A 13287-nucleotide genomic window follows, 5' to 3' on the forward strand; every position below is an offset into this window, starting at 1 on the left:
GTTGAGTCTTTGGGTTGGTCTGACCTGGGTTTTAGTTTGGTTTTCTATGTTAAGTTTTTCCGGGATTGATTTAAAAATAAAAAAAAAAATTTATTTATCGAGAAAAAACTCTAAATAATAACATATCTTTAATCAATGAGCACCCTAAATAAAGACTTCTATTGAAATCTGGATAACAATCTAGCATTTAAGAAAGTACAAAATGACTTAAATAAAGGATCAACTAGTATTTTAAATAGAAAAATAGAAATATAAAAAAATTAAAAAGTATTTTATAATTTTTCTAATAAACCCTATATTAAAACTGAACCATAATCCTAAGCCTCTTAAAGTGAATTTTCTGAAATTCCGTGATTGCATCACATAACCTAGTTAATAAACTTTTGGGCAGCTCTCCTTTTATGGCTTCCTTATTGAGTCAAGGGGATCAGAACTTTATAAAGTTAAGCACATTCTTTTCCTCCCAAGAATGCCTTTCAAGGACAAAATTGTAAAATCAAAGAGCCAAAGAGGACAATATTTTAAAGTATGCATATGATTGTAAGTTCGATTTGTATTGATTTGTGATCTTATTATCTGAACTTTTAGACTCAAATAGTATAAATAGGAACTGTTGTCCCACATTAATTTGGGATAAGGTGTTTGTACTACATATAAGAGTTGAATAAACCTTCTTCTATTGAGTTAATTTTTGGAGTGGAGTTTCTCTACATACTATTAGAGTTTGCTCTACTTCAATATTATGTTACCTGCAGATGTGTTTGCTCGCAAGCTTCACGCTCTAGATGTTTATACTTGTATGTGAGGGGGTTATCTCACATTGATATGGAATAAGGTGTTTGTGCAATATATAATATTTGGACAAATCTCTTTTCCTTAAGCCATAGTTATCAAAGACTCAAGGCGCACCAAGGCGCTAAGATGTTTTGGAGCCTAGGCGCAAGGCGCAGGCGCGCACCTGAGAGAGCCAAGGCGCAAAAATAAAAAATATATATTAAAAATAAAAAAAATTATAATTATGCTATCACACCTCAAATAACATAAAACTATATAATAATAACTAACAAATATGCAAGTAATAATTAGTTTATAATCCAAAAGAGATAAAAATAAACTACTAAAAGTTAAAAACACTAATAAACTACTAAAAATTAAAGTTTAATAAACTAGTAAACTACTAAATATTCAATCCACATCAATAGAAATATCAAAATACTCTTCATCTTCTTCATCATCTTCATTATCCTCCTCATACTCATCTTCCAAATCAACATACCAATTTATAGTACCATAATCCAATTATAATAATAGAAATTAATAATTTATGATAATACAAACTCAATTATAATATTTCTAATAATTTCTAAGAAGATCTAATAACAATTAGCAATAAGAAAATAAAGTAATAAAATATTTTTAATCCAATAATAAGACTAAAAGCTAATAAGAGTAATTGAATTAGCATAATAGCATTTCAAGTGGTCAAGTCTCAACATATTTTCACATATTCACAATAAACAATATGTCAAAATCACAAATTTATACTAAAAAGAAAAGAAAAAGAAAAACATTGCTGGGTAAGGACTAAGGAGAGAGCATGAAAAGAAAAAATTGAAAAATTGCGTTCTTTGTAATAGTGCGTAAAACCGTAATGAGAGAGCATGGCATTGGCAGCAAAAAAAAAAAGATGCAGAAGAAGAAAGTGTAGTGCATAAACAGTGTAGGTACAGTGCAGGAAAGAAAGAGAGAGAGAGAGCATGGCAGCAAAAAAAAATGCAGAAAAAGAAAGTGCAGTGCAGAAACAGTACAGGAACTGTGACGCCCCTCACCCGTCTATTGTATAGCCGAGCAAGAAGTGCCACATTCGGTGCCGGAGCACCCTATCTTGTTTTGTCATGTCTATTGTAAATTTTAATGTCATTTAAGTCAGGTAATTTATGTGTAGAAATTTTTTTTTTATATATCTTATTTCTGTGGAGACCCGGACAGATACTCATCTGTTTTATTAGCATCTTGCAGGTTCCACTATCACCTGTTAACATATTCATAGTCATCTCACATATTTCCATATCATATTTTCTTTTATCATATCATTCACAACTATTTATGAGATCTCAAAATGAAGTATCATCTATTGCATTCATATGGAGATTCATAGATAATAAATTACAAGTTTTCATTTTAATCTCAAGTTTAATTTCAAGTTCAAAATGAAATACATCATAAACTAGTAATTACATTATGACTAAACATAATGAACCAAAATACTAGTCTATACATGAGTCCTACCAAAATACAAAAAACCGGTGAGGTGACTCTGGATAATGGCAGATCTGATCAGAGCTTTGTCAGTGCACTACTGGTGCTGCGGCTGCTGGGACTGATCTCCAGTACCTACGCGATGGAAAACCAACGCGCTAAGTATAACGCTTAGTAGTGCATAAATTATAGTAACAATAATTTAATATTTGAAATAATATCTGTCACTCATAATTTCTGGGTCTTTTATATTTTTATTGCTCTTTGAAAATACTTAACATTATCAGGATCTTTTATGATTACTTATTGTATTTTAAGTCTTAATTAATTTTTATCAGTGCCCAAGAAACCTATAACAAATTATAAAAGCTGGATGTACGGGTGTATACTGGTTAGACAGCAATATGTCTACCAGTATACGTCTGTCAAGCACGAGGCCAACTGTCGGGCATAAGACCCGCTGTCAGGCTTGTAAAGCCAGAAATAAAGTAGGCACAATGGCCAGTAAGTAGGCATATAGCCTGTAGAATAATAATACCAGACATATATTGTCAGTTCATGATTTTCTCGGTAGGCAATACTGCTATCTGTAGTCCCTAATTGATATACCAATTTATCCAAACTAAATAAATAAGTCTATGTATACTATAGGCAATTAAACATTTTTAATTAATTTAGCACTATTCACTGTTATTATTTTCTAATATTGTTCATTGGTACCATTAATTTCATATCAATAGGACATTAGTCTCAATTTACATATTCATATCATTTTTAATATTTAATTTTCCTTATGAGTATTTTAATTATCATATATAGCATTTTTCCCATGAACCTTTCTTTAGGTTCATGTTGATGTGTTATCTTTATCTAGGAATTTGACTAGGTTAGGATATCTATTTAGTCACACTTCCTTCATAACAATTGCTCCTCTATCTTTAAACTTGAATTTCAGTTTTTGAATCACTGAATTTGGGGTTATAGAACTCAAGTTATGATCAAAATACCAAAGGAACAATATTTTGGACAAATTTCTGGGTTGGCAGTTTTAGTGAGTCAACTTGTGCTAACAATTTGATTTGGTTAAAGGCAAAATTAGGTCAAGTGGTCTTCATGAAAAGTGTAGCCCTATGTCTAAGCTTTCCATTGATGAAATTTTAGGTCATTTGGACCAGTATAGAGAGAGTTATGACCAAGTGAACACGTACTGTGCATTTGGTCATTTTCTGGGTTGACAGTTTTAGTGACCCAACTTGTGCTAACAATTTGAATTGGTTAAAGGAAAAACTGGGTCAAGTGGTCTTCATGAAAAGTGTAGCCCTATGTCTAAGCTTTCTATTGATGAAATTTTAGGTCATTTGGACCAATATAGAGAGAGTTATGACCAAGTGAACAAGTACTAGTCATTTGATCATTTTCTGGGTTGGCAGTTTTAGTGACCCAACTTGTGCTAACAATTTGAATTGGTTAAAGGAAAAACTGGGTCAAGTGGTCTTCATGAAAAGTGTAGCCCTATGTCTAACCTTTCCATTGATGAAATTTTAGGTCATTTAGACCAGTATAAAGAGAGTTATGACCAAGTGAACACGTACTGTTCATTTGATCATTTTCTGGGTTGGCAGTTTTAGTGACCCAACTTGTGCTAATAATTTGAATTGGTTAAAGGCAAAACTAGGTCAAGTGGTCTTCATGAAAAAATGTAGCCCTATGTCAAAGCTTTCCATTGATGAAATTTTAGGTCATTTGGACTAATATAGAGAGAGTTATGACCAAATGAACACGTGGTCATTTTTTGGGTTGACAGTATTGGTCATTCGGGTTTGGGCAGAGAATTGGTCATGATTTTGACAGAATTTGAGCAGGGTTTCTTCTTGAAAAATGAAGGTTTAGATGTCCTAAAACACCTCCAATTGGAGTCACACATTGTCAGTTAGTGTTCAACAAACACACTGTACTCATTGAGTCCCAACCTGCAGAAAATTTGACACTCCCAAAATTCAATCTCCTCCTTCTCCAAACTCCAAATAAGCATACATTCACTTCTATTATCATCAATCTCAACACAATTATGTCAAATTCAAAAATGTCACAAAATCCCCACTTTCAAGTGTACAACTCTAATTTCAAACATCAAAATTCACATATATAACCATGAAATCAATTCCTACATATAATACCTTGTTAATTAACTTTCCTAACTAAACTAAAACTAACAAAATCCATCATTTTCATGGTTCCTCTAGGGCTGCCGAATTCAAGGGTTTCTTTCTCAAATTTTTCTTTTTAATTTCATGTAAATCTTCACTTGGTTTAGCATGATTTTCATGCTTAAAGAAGAGATTAAGAGTTTTGAGCACTAACCTTTTTTTGTAACTTGTTAAATTTCACTTTCCTTGCTTCTTTTTGGTATTTATAGCTTCCTTAGGGTGTGGGGAGTATTTTTTGTGAAGTGGGCTATGGGTTTTGGGTGGATTAAGCTTGAGAAATCAAGCTTGGAAGCTTGAATATCAATGGAGGAAATGAGGACCAAGGGTGGCGGCACAATGGAGAAAAAAGAAGAAGATGGAGAGAAAAGATTGGTGGGTTTTGTCATCTTATGGTATATATATATATATATTCTATTTGTGTACTTTAAATTTTTTTAATTTTTCATAATCCATTTTTCTTTTCTTTTCCTTTCTTTTCTTTTCTTTTCTTCTTCTTTCTCTCCTCATTTCTCTAATTCAAATTCACAAAAATATTTTATGTTAATTATTTTATTTGTCAAAATTTTAAATTTGACATTTAGGTCAAAATTCACCTCTGGGGTGAAATGACCAAAATGCCCTTCATGGTGGATATCGGTTTATTTTTATTATTTTATTTTCTCAAAATTTTTTCTATAATTTCTTAACATTTATTTCATCAATTTATGCCTCCTCACTATAGTTTAAGTGTAGTTTCAGACATTTTGACTGTCCGAATAGACATTGGTTGTCGGAACAGTAAAATGTACTTACTACCTAGGGTGAGGGCGTTACAGGAACACTGCAGGAGAGAGAGAGAGAGAGAGAGAGAGAGAGAGAGAGAGAGAGGGGGCATGGCAGTCCAAAAAAAAAAAAAAGAGAAGCAGAAAAAGAATACCCAGCACAGGAAAGGGAGAGAGAGAGAGAGAGAGAAAGCATGGCATTGGCACAAAAAAAAAAAAGGAAACACTGAAACAGAAAGAAAAAAATGCAGCACGAAGAGAGCAGAGGAGAGCGAGAGGAGAATAAGAAGAAGAAGAATAAGAAAATAATAAGAAAAAATACATGCCGAGTTTGTTTGATCTCTACCTTCACTCCTCTTCTTCTTCTTCTTCATCTTTTCCTCTTCTTTTTTTTCCTTTTTGCTGGCTGGCTGCTAGACAAACTTAAAAAAAAAAACCTAGCAGCCTAACTTTATATCCAACGCCTTGCCTCATTGGAGTGCGCCTCGGTGCACCTTGCGCCTCGGTGCACCTTGGTGAGGTTTTGCGCCTTGGCTGTCCCAAGGCGCCTAGGGCTGCGCCTGGTGCGCCTTGCGTCTGAGGCGCCTCTTTGATAACAATGCCTTTAGCTAGCTTTTGGGATGGAGTTAGATGATATAGAATAAAGGGAAAGAATCAAGAAAAAGAGAAATCAAGGATCAATCCTTGAAAAAAGAGAACTAATTTTCAATAATTTTATTTAATTTAATAATAATCGTAACCCAAAACTACTAATAATGAAAAATGTAGGTCTTATTTATTGAATTAGAAATTCCAATCTCATTAGGATTAGAGAATCCTAATTTAATGAGGAACCTAATCTATTTAGGACATACAATCATAAAAACTTAAATTCTTATTAAACTAAAATTTTATTTTTTATATTTTTTTTCTAAAATAAGTACTCCTAAAATCTTTAGGTGTGTATTCTGCATCATTAGGCATGATCCATTTTTTCTATGTGTTTTTGTGTAAAAGAATTCTTTGCATACACAGTGCCGGTATATCAAATGCTGAATAGGCCTATCATTAACCGATGGCGTTCTTTAATATTTGTAATTTAGATTTGCATGATTTTTCTTTTGATTTTTGTGTTGGGCATTGATGTGCTTAATTTTACTGAGATCTGCAATCATTAGTGGTGGGAAATATGATGGCAAATTGGCATGTGATGTCATTTCTCATTATTACTTGTGAAGTGTACTTTAGAGCTTGAACATCCGTTGTGCATATGATCAATTGCATGTCACGTCATTTTATATGTACATTTGTTGGCTATAAATATAGGTCAAATGTGCAATTAGTGAAACTGTTACTATCATGAGTGAATTAATGCTGCAAGGGAAGGGGGAATCAGAAGGGGCTTCAAATAATTATCAATTTAGTCTGGCAAATACATAGAAGATAGAATTTTATACACAAAACAACCAAACATCAGCTTCATTTCTTAAACTACTATTGACTCCAAAAAAAAAAGCCATGATTTCATATATAGGACAAACAAACGAACAAGATCTCATATTGTTGCAAGCTGACCGAGAAAACCTTATGCATGTTTCATGCCTCAACTTACCCTTTTGGGATCAAACCTTCTTTTCAGCATTCCAATTTGCTTAGGACTCAATCCGAAAGCCTTTTCCAAGAGCTCATCATCAATCCCAGAACCGAAAATGGCAGTTGGGATCTTTTGGCTTCCTGGGTTTTGGCCATTGAAACTTCCAAAAACTGTTGAAGGCTTATCACCAACATTCATTTGGAAGTGCGCTAAACCTCTGGGGAAAATCATGACATCTCCTTGCTCAAGAACTCTGGCAAAAACCCTATTGCTAGAATCAACGAAACCTGAATAAACACTTCCTTGCACCACATGAGTGATCTCGGTTGCCCTGGGATGAAAATGTGGTGGATTAATAGCACCAGCCTTAAGGTCAGCTCTGACAAATGACATGCCTAGCGTGTTAAGGCCAGGAAAATTTGCTGGGTTCACAGGAATGGTTGCAAGGCCTGTCTCTGAGAAGTTACCAGCAGATTTCATGCCGGAGAAGACAAAGTCATCGGTGGTTGCTTCAGATGAATTTTTGCATGGGAGGATAGTGAACCTAGCAGTTCTTATGGCACCATACTTGGGGTTGGGTATGCAAAAGTCTTGAACTGGATCTGGGTCAGAGGCCAATGCCAAGAGGCATTGGAGGGAGAAAATAGCTAACAAAACGATCAATTTTGGAGACATTTTCTTGTACTCACTCCTTGAGCTACTGATTTGCTTGATGGGCTACGTTTGCAAGCTCAGATGGCTTATATAGAAGTGATTAAGCTAGTGAAACTACTCAAATGCCCCTATCTTTCATGTGTGAATTATGCATTCCTTGCAAAATGATAACCAGATTTTCCTCTTATAGAATATGGAATGGTTGTTGAGAAGAATATTTTTTTTTAACATATTAGTTAGAGAATTAAAAATTATTTGAAAATTAAATTTAATATATTTTAATTATAAGAACTTAAAATTAATTAAATAATATTTTCAACATATAAAATGATATTTTCTAGAAAAAAAAGTTTTTGAATCTCCCAACTTCAACAGCTTGATTTCAATAGTGCTTTTTCAAACTCAAATATTGATGGAAAAAAAAAAAAAAGAAAACCTCTAAGTATGGATAATCACAATTATGCTCATTGTGGAGAAAATAGATTGAATGTAACTCAATCAAAAAATTAACTCAAAGAGAAAAGATTTGCTCAAGTTTTATATTTAGTACAAAATTTTTAATCTAAATCACAATGGGATAACACCTAGGTAGGTATAAATATATTTATAAATGACTCAATATTATTAAAATATTATTTTTCTTTTTTATCATTTCGAGGATCGAAATTTAGCTCTACTATATCAAATGTTACACCTTTAGCTATTAAATCAAACTATATTAGCCCACTAACAATCTCGTTTGCTAATCCCATTGGGCACATTATCATTAATTGTTAAATGGATATTAATTAAGTTGTATTGTATGATGTTTTAGCCATGTAGAAGACGGCAGTGGCAGCACTAATTATAGCACTTTCTCTCTGGATGTTGTCAGGGGCACGCTTATGGTTCAAATGACCTGAAATCAAGGCATGCTTTCGTTCAAATTTATAAATAGGACCGTAGATTTGGGAATTTTCCTTTAGCAATATTGCCTTTTGCTTCTGAGTGAAGAGAAATGGAATTAATAAGAAATGTTTAAAGAATGATTGATTGTTTCCACTTATTGGTAATGTGACTATTTCATGTGAAATGATGAAAGGGTAATCATATACATGCAAAAACAGTTGAAATTTGAGATTTTTTAAATTAATTATTAATATAAAATTCTATTTTTAAGTTAATTTTATTTTAATTAAAATTAAAATTAAAATTTATAATTTTATAATTTTGAAGGTCAACTCAAGTAAGAATTCTTTATTGAAAACAATCAATTGAGCTTTAACTTTTTAATTTTCCACTTTGGTGGTGACATTAATTTGTTGATGTTGCAGTAGGCCCATGGCCATGGATAGAAGAAGACCTATGAAAATTTTAATTTTTTTATTCAACGCTTTTAACAGCCTATTTCGCATTATTATTAAAATTATAATTAAGAAAATTACTTTTTAAGTTATATTAATTATTAAAAATATTTAAAAAAAATAATTTAAATTTGAGATTTTATTTATTTGGTAGAAAATAATTTATATATAGAAAATATTTTTCATTATTTAATTGCAATGTTAAATTAATGATATGTGTTTATATCATACATGTATAAGTATTTTTATATTTTAATAAAATTATTAAAGTCTAAAAAATAGAAAATGACTTCTTCTTTTAAAAGGAAATCATTTTTCAGGAAAATATTTTCCATCAACTCATATTCCTAAGTGCACTAAACGCTAGAAATTTTAATTATAATAACACTCAAATAATAAAATGGCATTTTCAAATTATTTTTTAATAACATCTAAAATAATATATTTTTTTTTAAGTTTTAACTTACTACTCTCAATATCAAATAGGCACTAATTAATTTCTATAATCCTAATAGTTTAAATGTTTTTCAAAAGCGTTATAATAATAATTTTAATTGAATAAATATAAAATTATAAATAAATATTATTAAAATAAATTTTAAGTTTGGCATCTTACATATTTATTTTTCAAAATCCTAATCCTAACGTTACTAATTAATATCACAATGCCTAACTTCTGCTGCTGCTGCTAATAATAATAATAATAATAATAATAATAATAATAATAATAATAATAATAATAATAATAATAATAATAATAATAATAATAATAATAATAATAATATTGTTTTTAATGATTTATCTAATGAATATTCTGAGGACACTTAAAATCTCTTAATTGTTTTCACTATCACATGATATTCTCATTAAATTAATTATATTTAATTATAAATATTAGTAATATGGAGGTAGTTAGAAATATTTAACTACTTCTTGCACAAATAACACATTAAAAAATTTCATTTTTAATAAGATAATAACATCATTTTTTTTATTATACGCAATAACAACTAAATTTTAATTCAAAATTAATTAGCATTAGTTATATAATTTGTTTTCATTATTTGGCATTATTTGACTCGGTACAAAAATAGGAAGTCAACGTCCTACTAATAATCCTATCTTTTATGTGGCAGATTTAATTAATAATGCTACAAGGCAGTGGGATGTTCTTATCCTATATGCTAATTTTTCACCGTTTGAATGTAGGGATATTCTCAAAATTCCTCTTGGTGATCATCAAACGGAGATAGGAAGGGTGTGGCATTTTTCTAGAAGTGGGAATGCTTCTGTTAAATCTATTTATTATCAACTCAAATTAGCTCAAGCTAGGCAAGGCCAACAATCAAGTTCATCAACCTCTTATGCTTCAGCTTCAGCTTTTTGGCGTAAGATTTGGCATCTTCCCATCCAACCTAAGATTCGCAACTTCATTTAGAGGGCATGTCATAATTCTCTAGCAACTAAGGAGAATCTTTTTATTACAGTATGTTCATCCTCTCCAGCTTGCCCTTTGTGTAACTGTACTGTGGAATCCTTAGAGCATCTCCTATTCTTTTGTAACCATGCTCGAGCATCTTGGTTTGGTTCTAAATTGGGTTTCTACCCAACCTCTTCTAGTTTTGTCTCTTTTAGGGAGTGGTTGCAGAACTTATATCTTTCAGTCTCCCATAAGGATCAACGTGAAATTCAGTTAGCATGCCTACTAAGTTGGCATATTTGGAAAATCAAGGAATAAGGCTATCTTTGAAGGAGTGGAACTGAATCCTCATATGACTATTTCTAAGGCTCAGAATGAACTTGAAGAGATGCAATCAACAGAAGCTTTATAAATGCATTCTCTGCCTGCTGTTTTTCCTTCACAAAGGCCTACTTCTTACATATGGTCTCTCCCTGCAAATGGAGTGCTGAAATTCAATGTCGATGCCTCCTTTGACTACCAGTCTTCCACAGCTGGTTTAGGAGTTGTTGTTTGAAACTCACGGGGTCAGTTGGTGGATGGATGTTCAAGATCTTTCGTAAGCTCTTCTCCTCTTGCAGCGGAAGGCTTAGCAGTTAAAGAAGTGATTTGCTTGGCTATTTCCAAGGGCTATACTCCTTGTGTTATTGAATCTGATTCCTTTCAGATTATTCAGCTTGCTTCTTTTCAAGTGGCTCCTCCATGGGCTCTTGAAGCTTTCATTCATGACATTAGAATGTATCTGTCTCTTTATCCTTCATTAAGTATTGTGTTTAGTCTTAAATGTTCTAATAGATGTGCAGATTGGGTAGCAAGTGCAGCTAGGACTTTGTCATTAGAGGCAGGATGGGTAACAAATCCTCCAGTTCAGTTGCTCTCTCTTATAAGTTTGGATAGGGCTGTTCTTTCTGATTCATGAATGAAATTCATTTCTGATAAAAAAAAAAAAAAAAAAAAGAAGGGAAAGAAGCCCAAAGATGACATGAGGCAAGTAATATCACAATATTTACAATAACAAACAATGGATTGGATGCCCTGAATTTGAAAAAAAAATTTCCTCCCTTGATTTAAAAAAAAAATTCAAAACACCATGGTTTGAAAATCTTAATCCCAACTAGTTGGATTAAGAATTAGTTGTTATAATGAATATTATTTTAAATCAAATTTTTCATTAATATTTAAAAAGTATTCATTTTTTAATACCATTTCACTACACATTATTTTAGGTCTTTTTTTTTTTTTTTGAAAAGTAAATAATGAGGGCTCTCCGGGGTATGATGATCATAGCCCCCTTAGACCTGAGCCCTAGAGTCTCCAGTTGACGTTTTCAATTTAACCCAACTCCATGAGAAGGGACCTATCACCGAACCCAATGTAGCACTTAATGAGATGAACTATTGGATAATCCGCCACCTTCTTTCATTACACTCCTAAGCAGATATAATTTTTAGTCATAATACTAGTGCGGAGAGTTGAACTGGGGTGGGATAAGGACATTTTACTAAGTTAACCACCAAGTTATTACGCTTGGTGGTAGGTCTCCTCTTTTCTATTTTTATTACTTTCATCCTAACATATCACACTTCCACGCCAATATGTTCATTGCTACTTCTTTACTATATTAATAAGAAAATTTAAACATACAATATTTTATTAAAAATATAAATCATTTATCAAATTAATAATTTAAAAATGGAATATTTATGTCAAAATAATAAAAAAAAATATAGAATTTAAATATCAATAACTTTGTTTCCTTTTTTATCTAAACCATATGCTCATATTATGATAAATTATATAGATAGTATCTTAACTTAGAGATATATAACAGTAAGATATCTAAACTTTAATTTGTAACATAAAATTTTAGTAATATAGAACTCACTAGTAACTTTTAATTATTGATTTTTAGGTTATTTATACTGACATGATATTTATCAAATTGAAAAATTATATTTTCATAAATTGATAATTTTGGATAAACAGATTTTGAATTATTGAAGTGTCGATTTATACAATTTAAATTGTTAAAACGGTTGATAAACAAAAAAAATTAATCCGTAAAAGACATCATTTATTATCCGTATTTGGTATGTGGGATGTAGCATTGCATTGATAAGAGTGGAGTGCAAACATTTTCCATTAATTGAACCTTGGCACAGGTGTTAAATTCTCGCCCATACCCCCATCCAATGGGAAGGTCAAATTGGGCTTTGACCCCCCTCCTGACTTCAACCTGCAAATTCCCTTAAGCATGCACTATAAGCTATTCGCTTCGTGCCTTTGCATTCATCGAAACGTCGAGTTTGAAACTTCGCTTGTTAGCGGGTTCTTCGCCATGCCCCTTTCTCCAACTCAGCGCTATGCCCATTTTTCTAACCTGTTCCAATTCCGTTTGAAACCAGATATTGGGGAAATTATTACATACTTTTAAGTTGAGATACCTACACCATTTATGTAATTTACCCCCCTATATCAGTGAGAGAGTGGCACAAGGACGAGAAGACGAACAAAAAGGACTGAGAGATCAAAGAAGCCCAATATTTGCATTGTTTTTTAGGCCTATGCCTTTTGGATCCGTAGCTCCCAACTGTGATGCAAATGGGTGGGCTTGACTCGGTTTGAAGATCGAAAAATCTTCGAAATTAAACACAACTTCAATTCTTGATTCTATAATAAATTAATATATTATAAATTATATATAAATGTAAGTGTAATTATATATATTAATTATATGTTAATAAATAATACATTTAGATAATTAAGAAACTATATATATACATAAAATTATTTTTATTCTTAAAATATTAATTTATAAAATACAATTATTGTCATAATAATTTTTTAATTTAATAAAAAAGGAAAATACACGTGTAATGTAGTGAAAGTAAATAGAAAAACTCAGCAACAAAACTTGGAAGACACATGTAAGCAACGTGTCAAGAGACTCATGTCCCAACCCATTTGGGGACGGACTGCCCACTAATTTTTACATGCTTCTGTTGGGATTCATCCAGTTTGACTCCCTGCT

General features: G+C 31.7%; 1 protein-coding gene across 1 annotated transcript; it reads right to left on the reverse strand.

The window, feature by feature from the left end:
* Nucleotides 1-6609: 6609 nt before the first annotated feature.
* LOC110657218 (germin-like protein subfamily 3 member 2) lies at nucleotides 6610-7650 on the reverse strand. Its single transcript, XM_021814351.2, has one exon. It carries the CDS (start codon nucleotides 7473-7475, stop codon nucleotides 6810-6812), a length of 666 nt encoding a protein of 221 aa, XP_021670043.2. The 5' UTR covers nucleotides 7476-7650; the 3' UTR covers nucleotides 6610-6809.
* Between the last annotated feature and the right edge of the window lie 5637 nt (nucleotides 7651-13287).

The sequence above is a fragment of the Hevea brasiliensis genome, chromosome 3 (assembly GCF_030052815.1).
Source record: "Hevea brasiliensis isolate MT/VB/25A 57/8 chromosome 3, ASM3005281v1, whole genome shotgun sequence".
In the NCBI taxonomy this organism is placed as follows: Eukaryota; Viridiplantae; Streptophyta; class Magnoliopsida; order Malpighiales; family Euphorbiaceae; genus Hevea; species Hevea brasiliensis.

Coding starts and splice junctions, on each gene's coding strand:
- LOC110657218 (XM_021814351.2), bottom strand. CDS start 7,475: ATGTCTCCAAAATTGATCGTTTTGTTAGCTATTTTCTCCCTCCAATGC.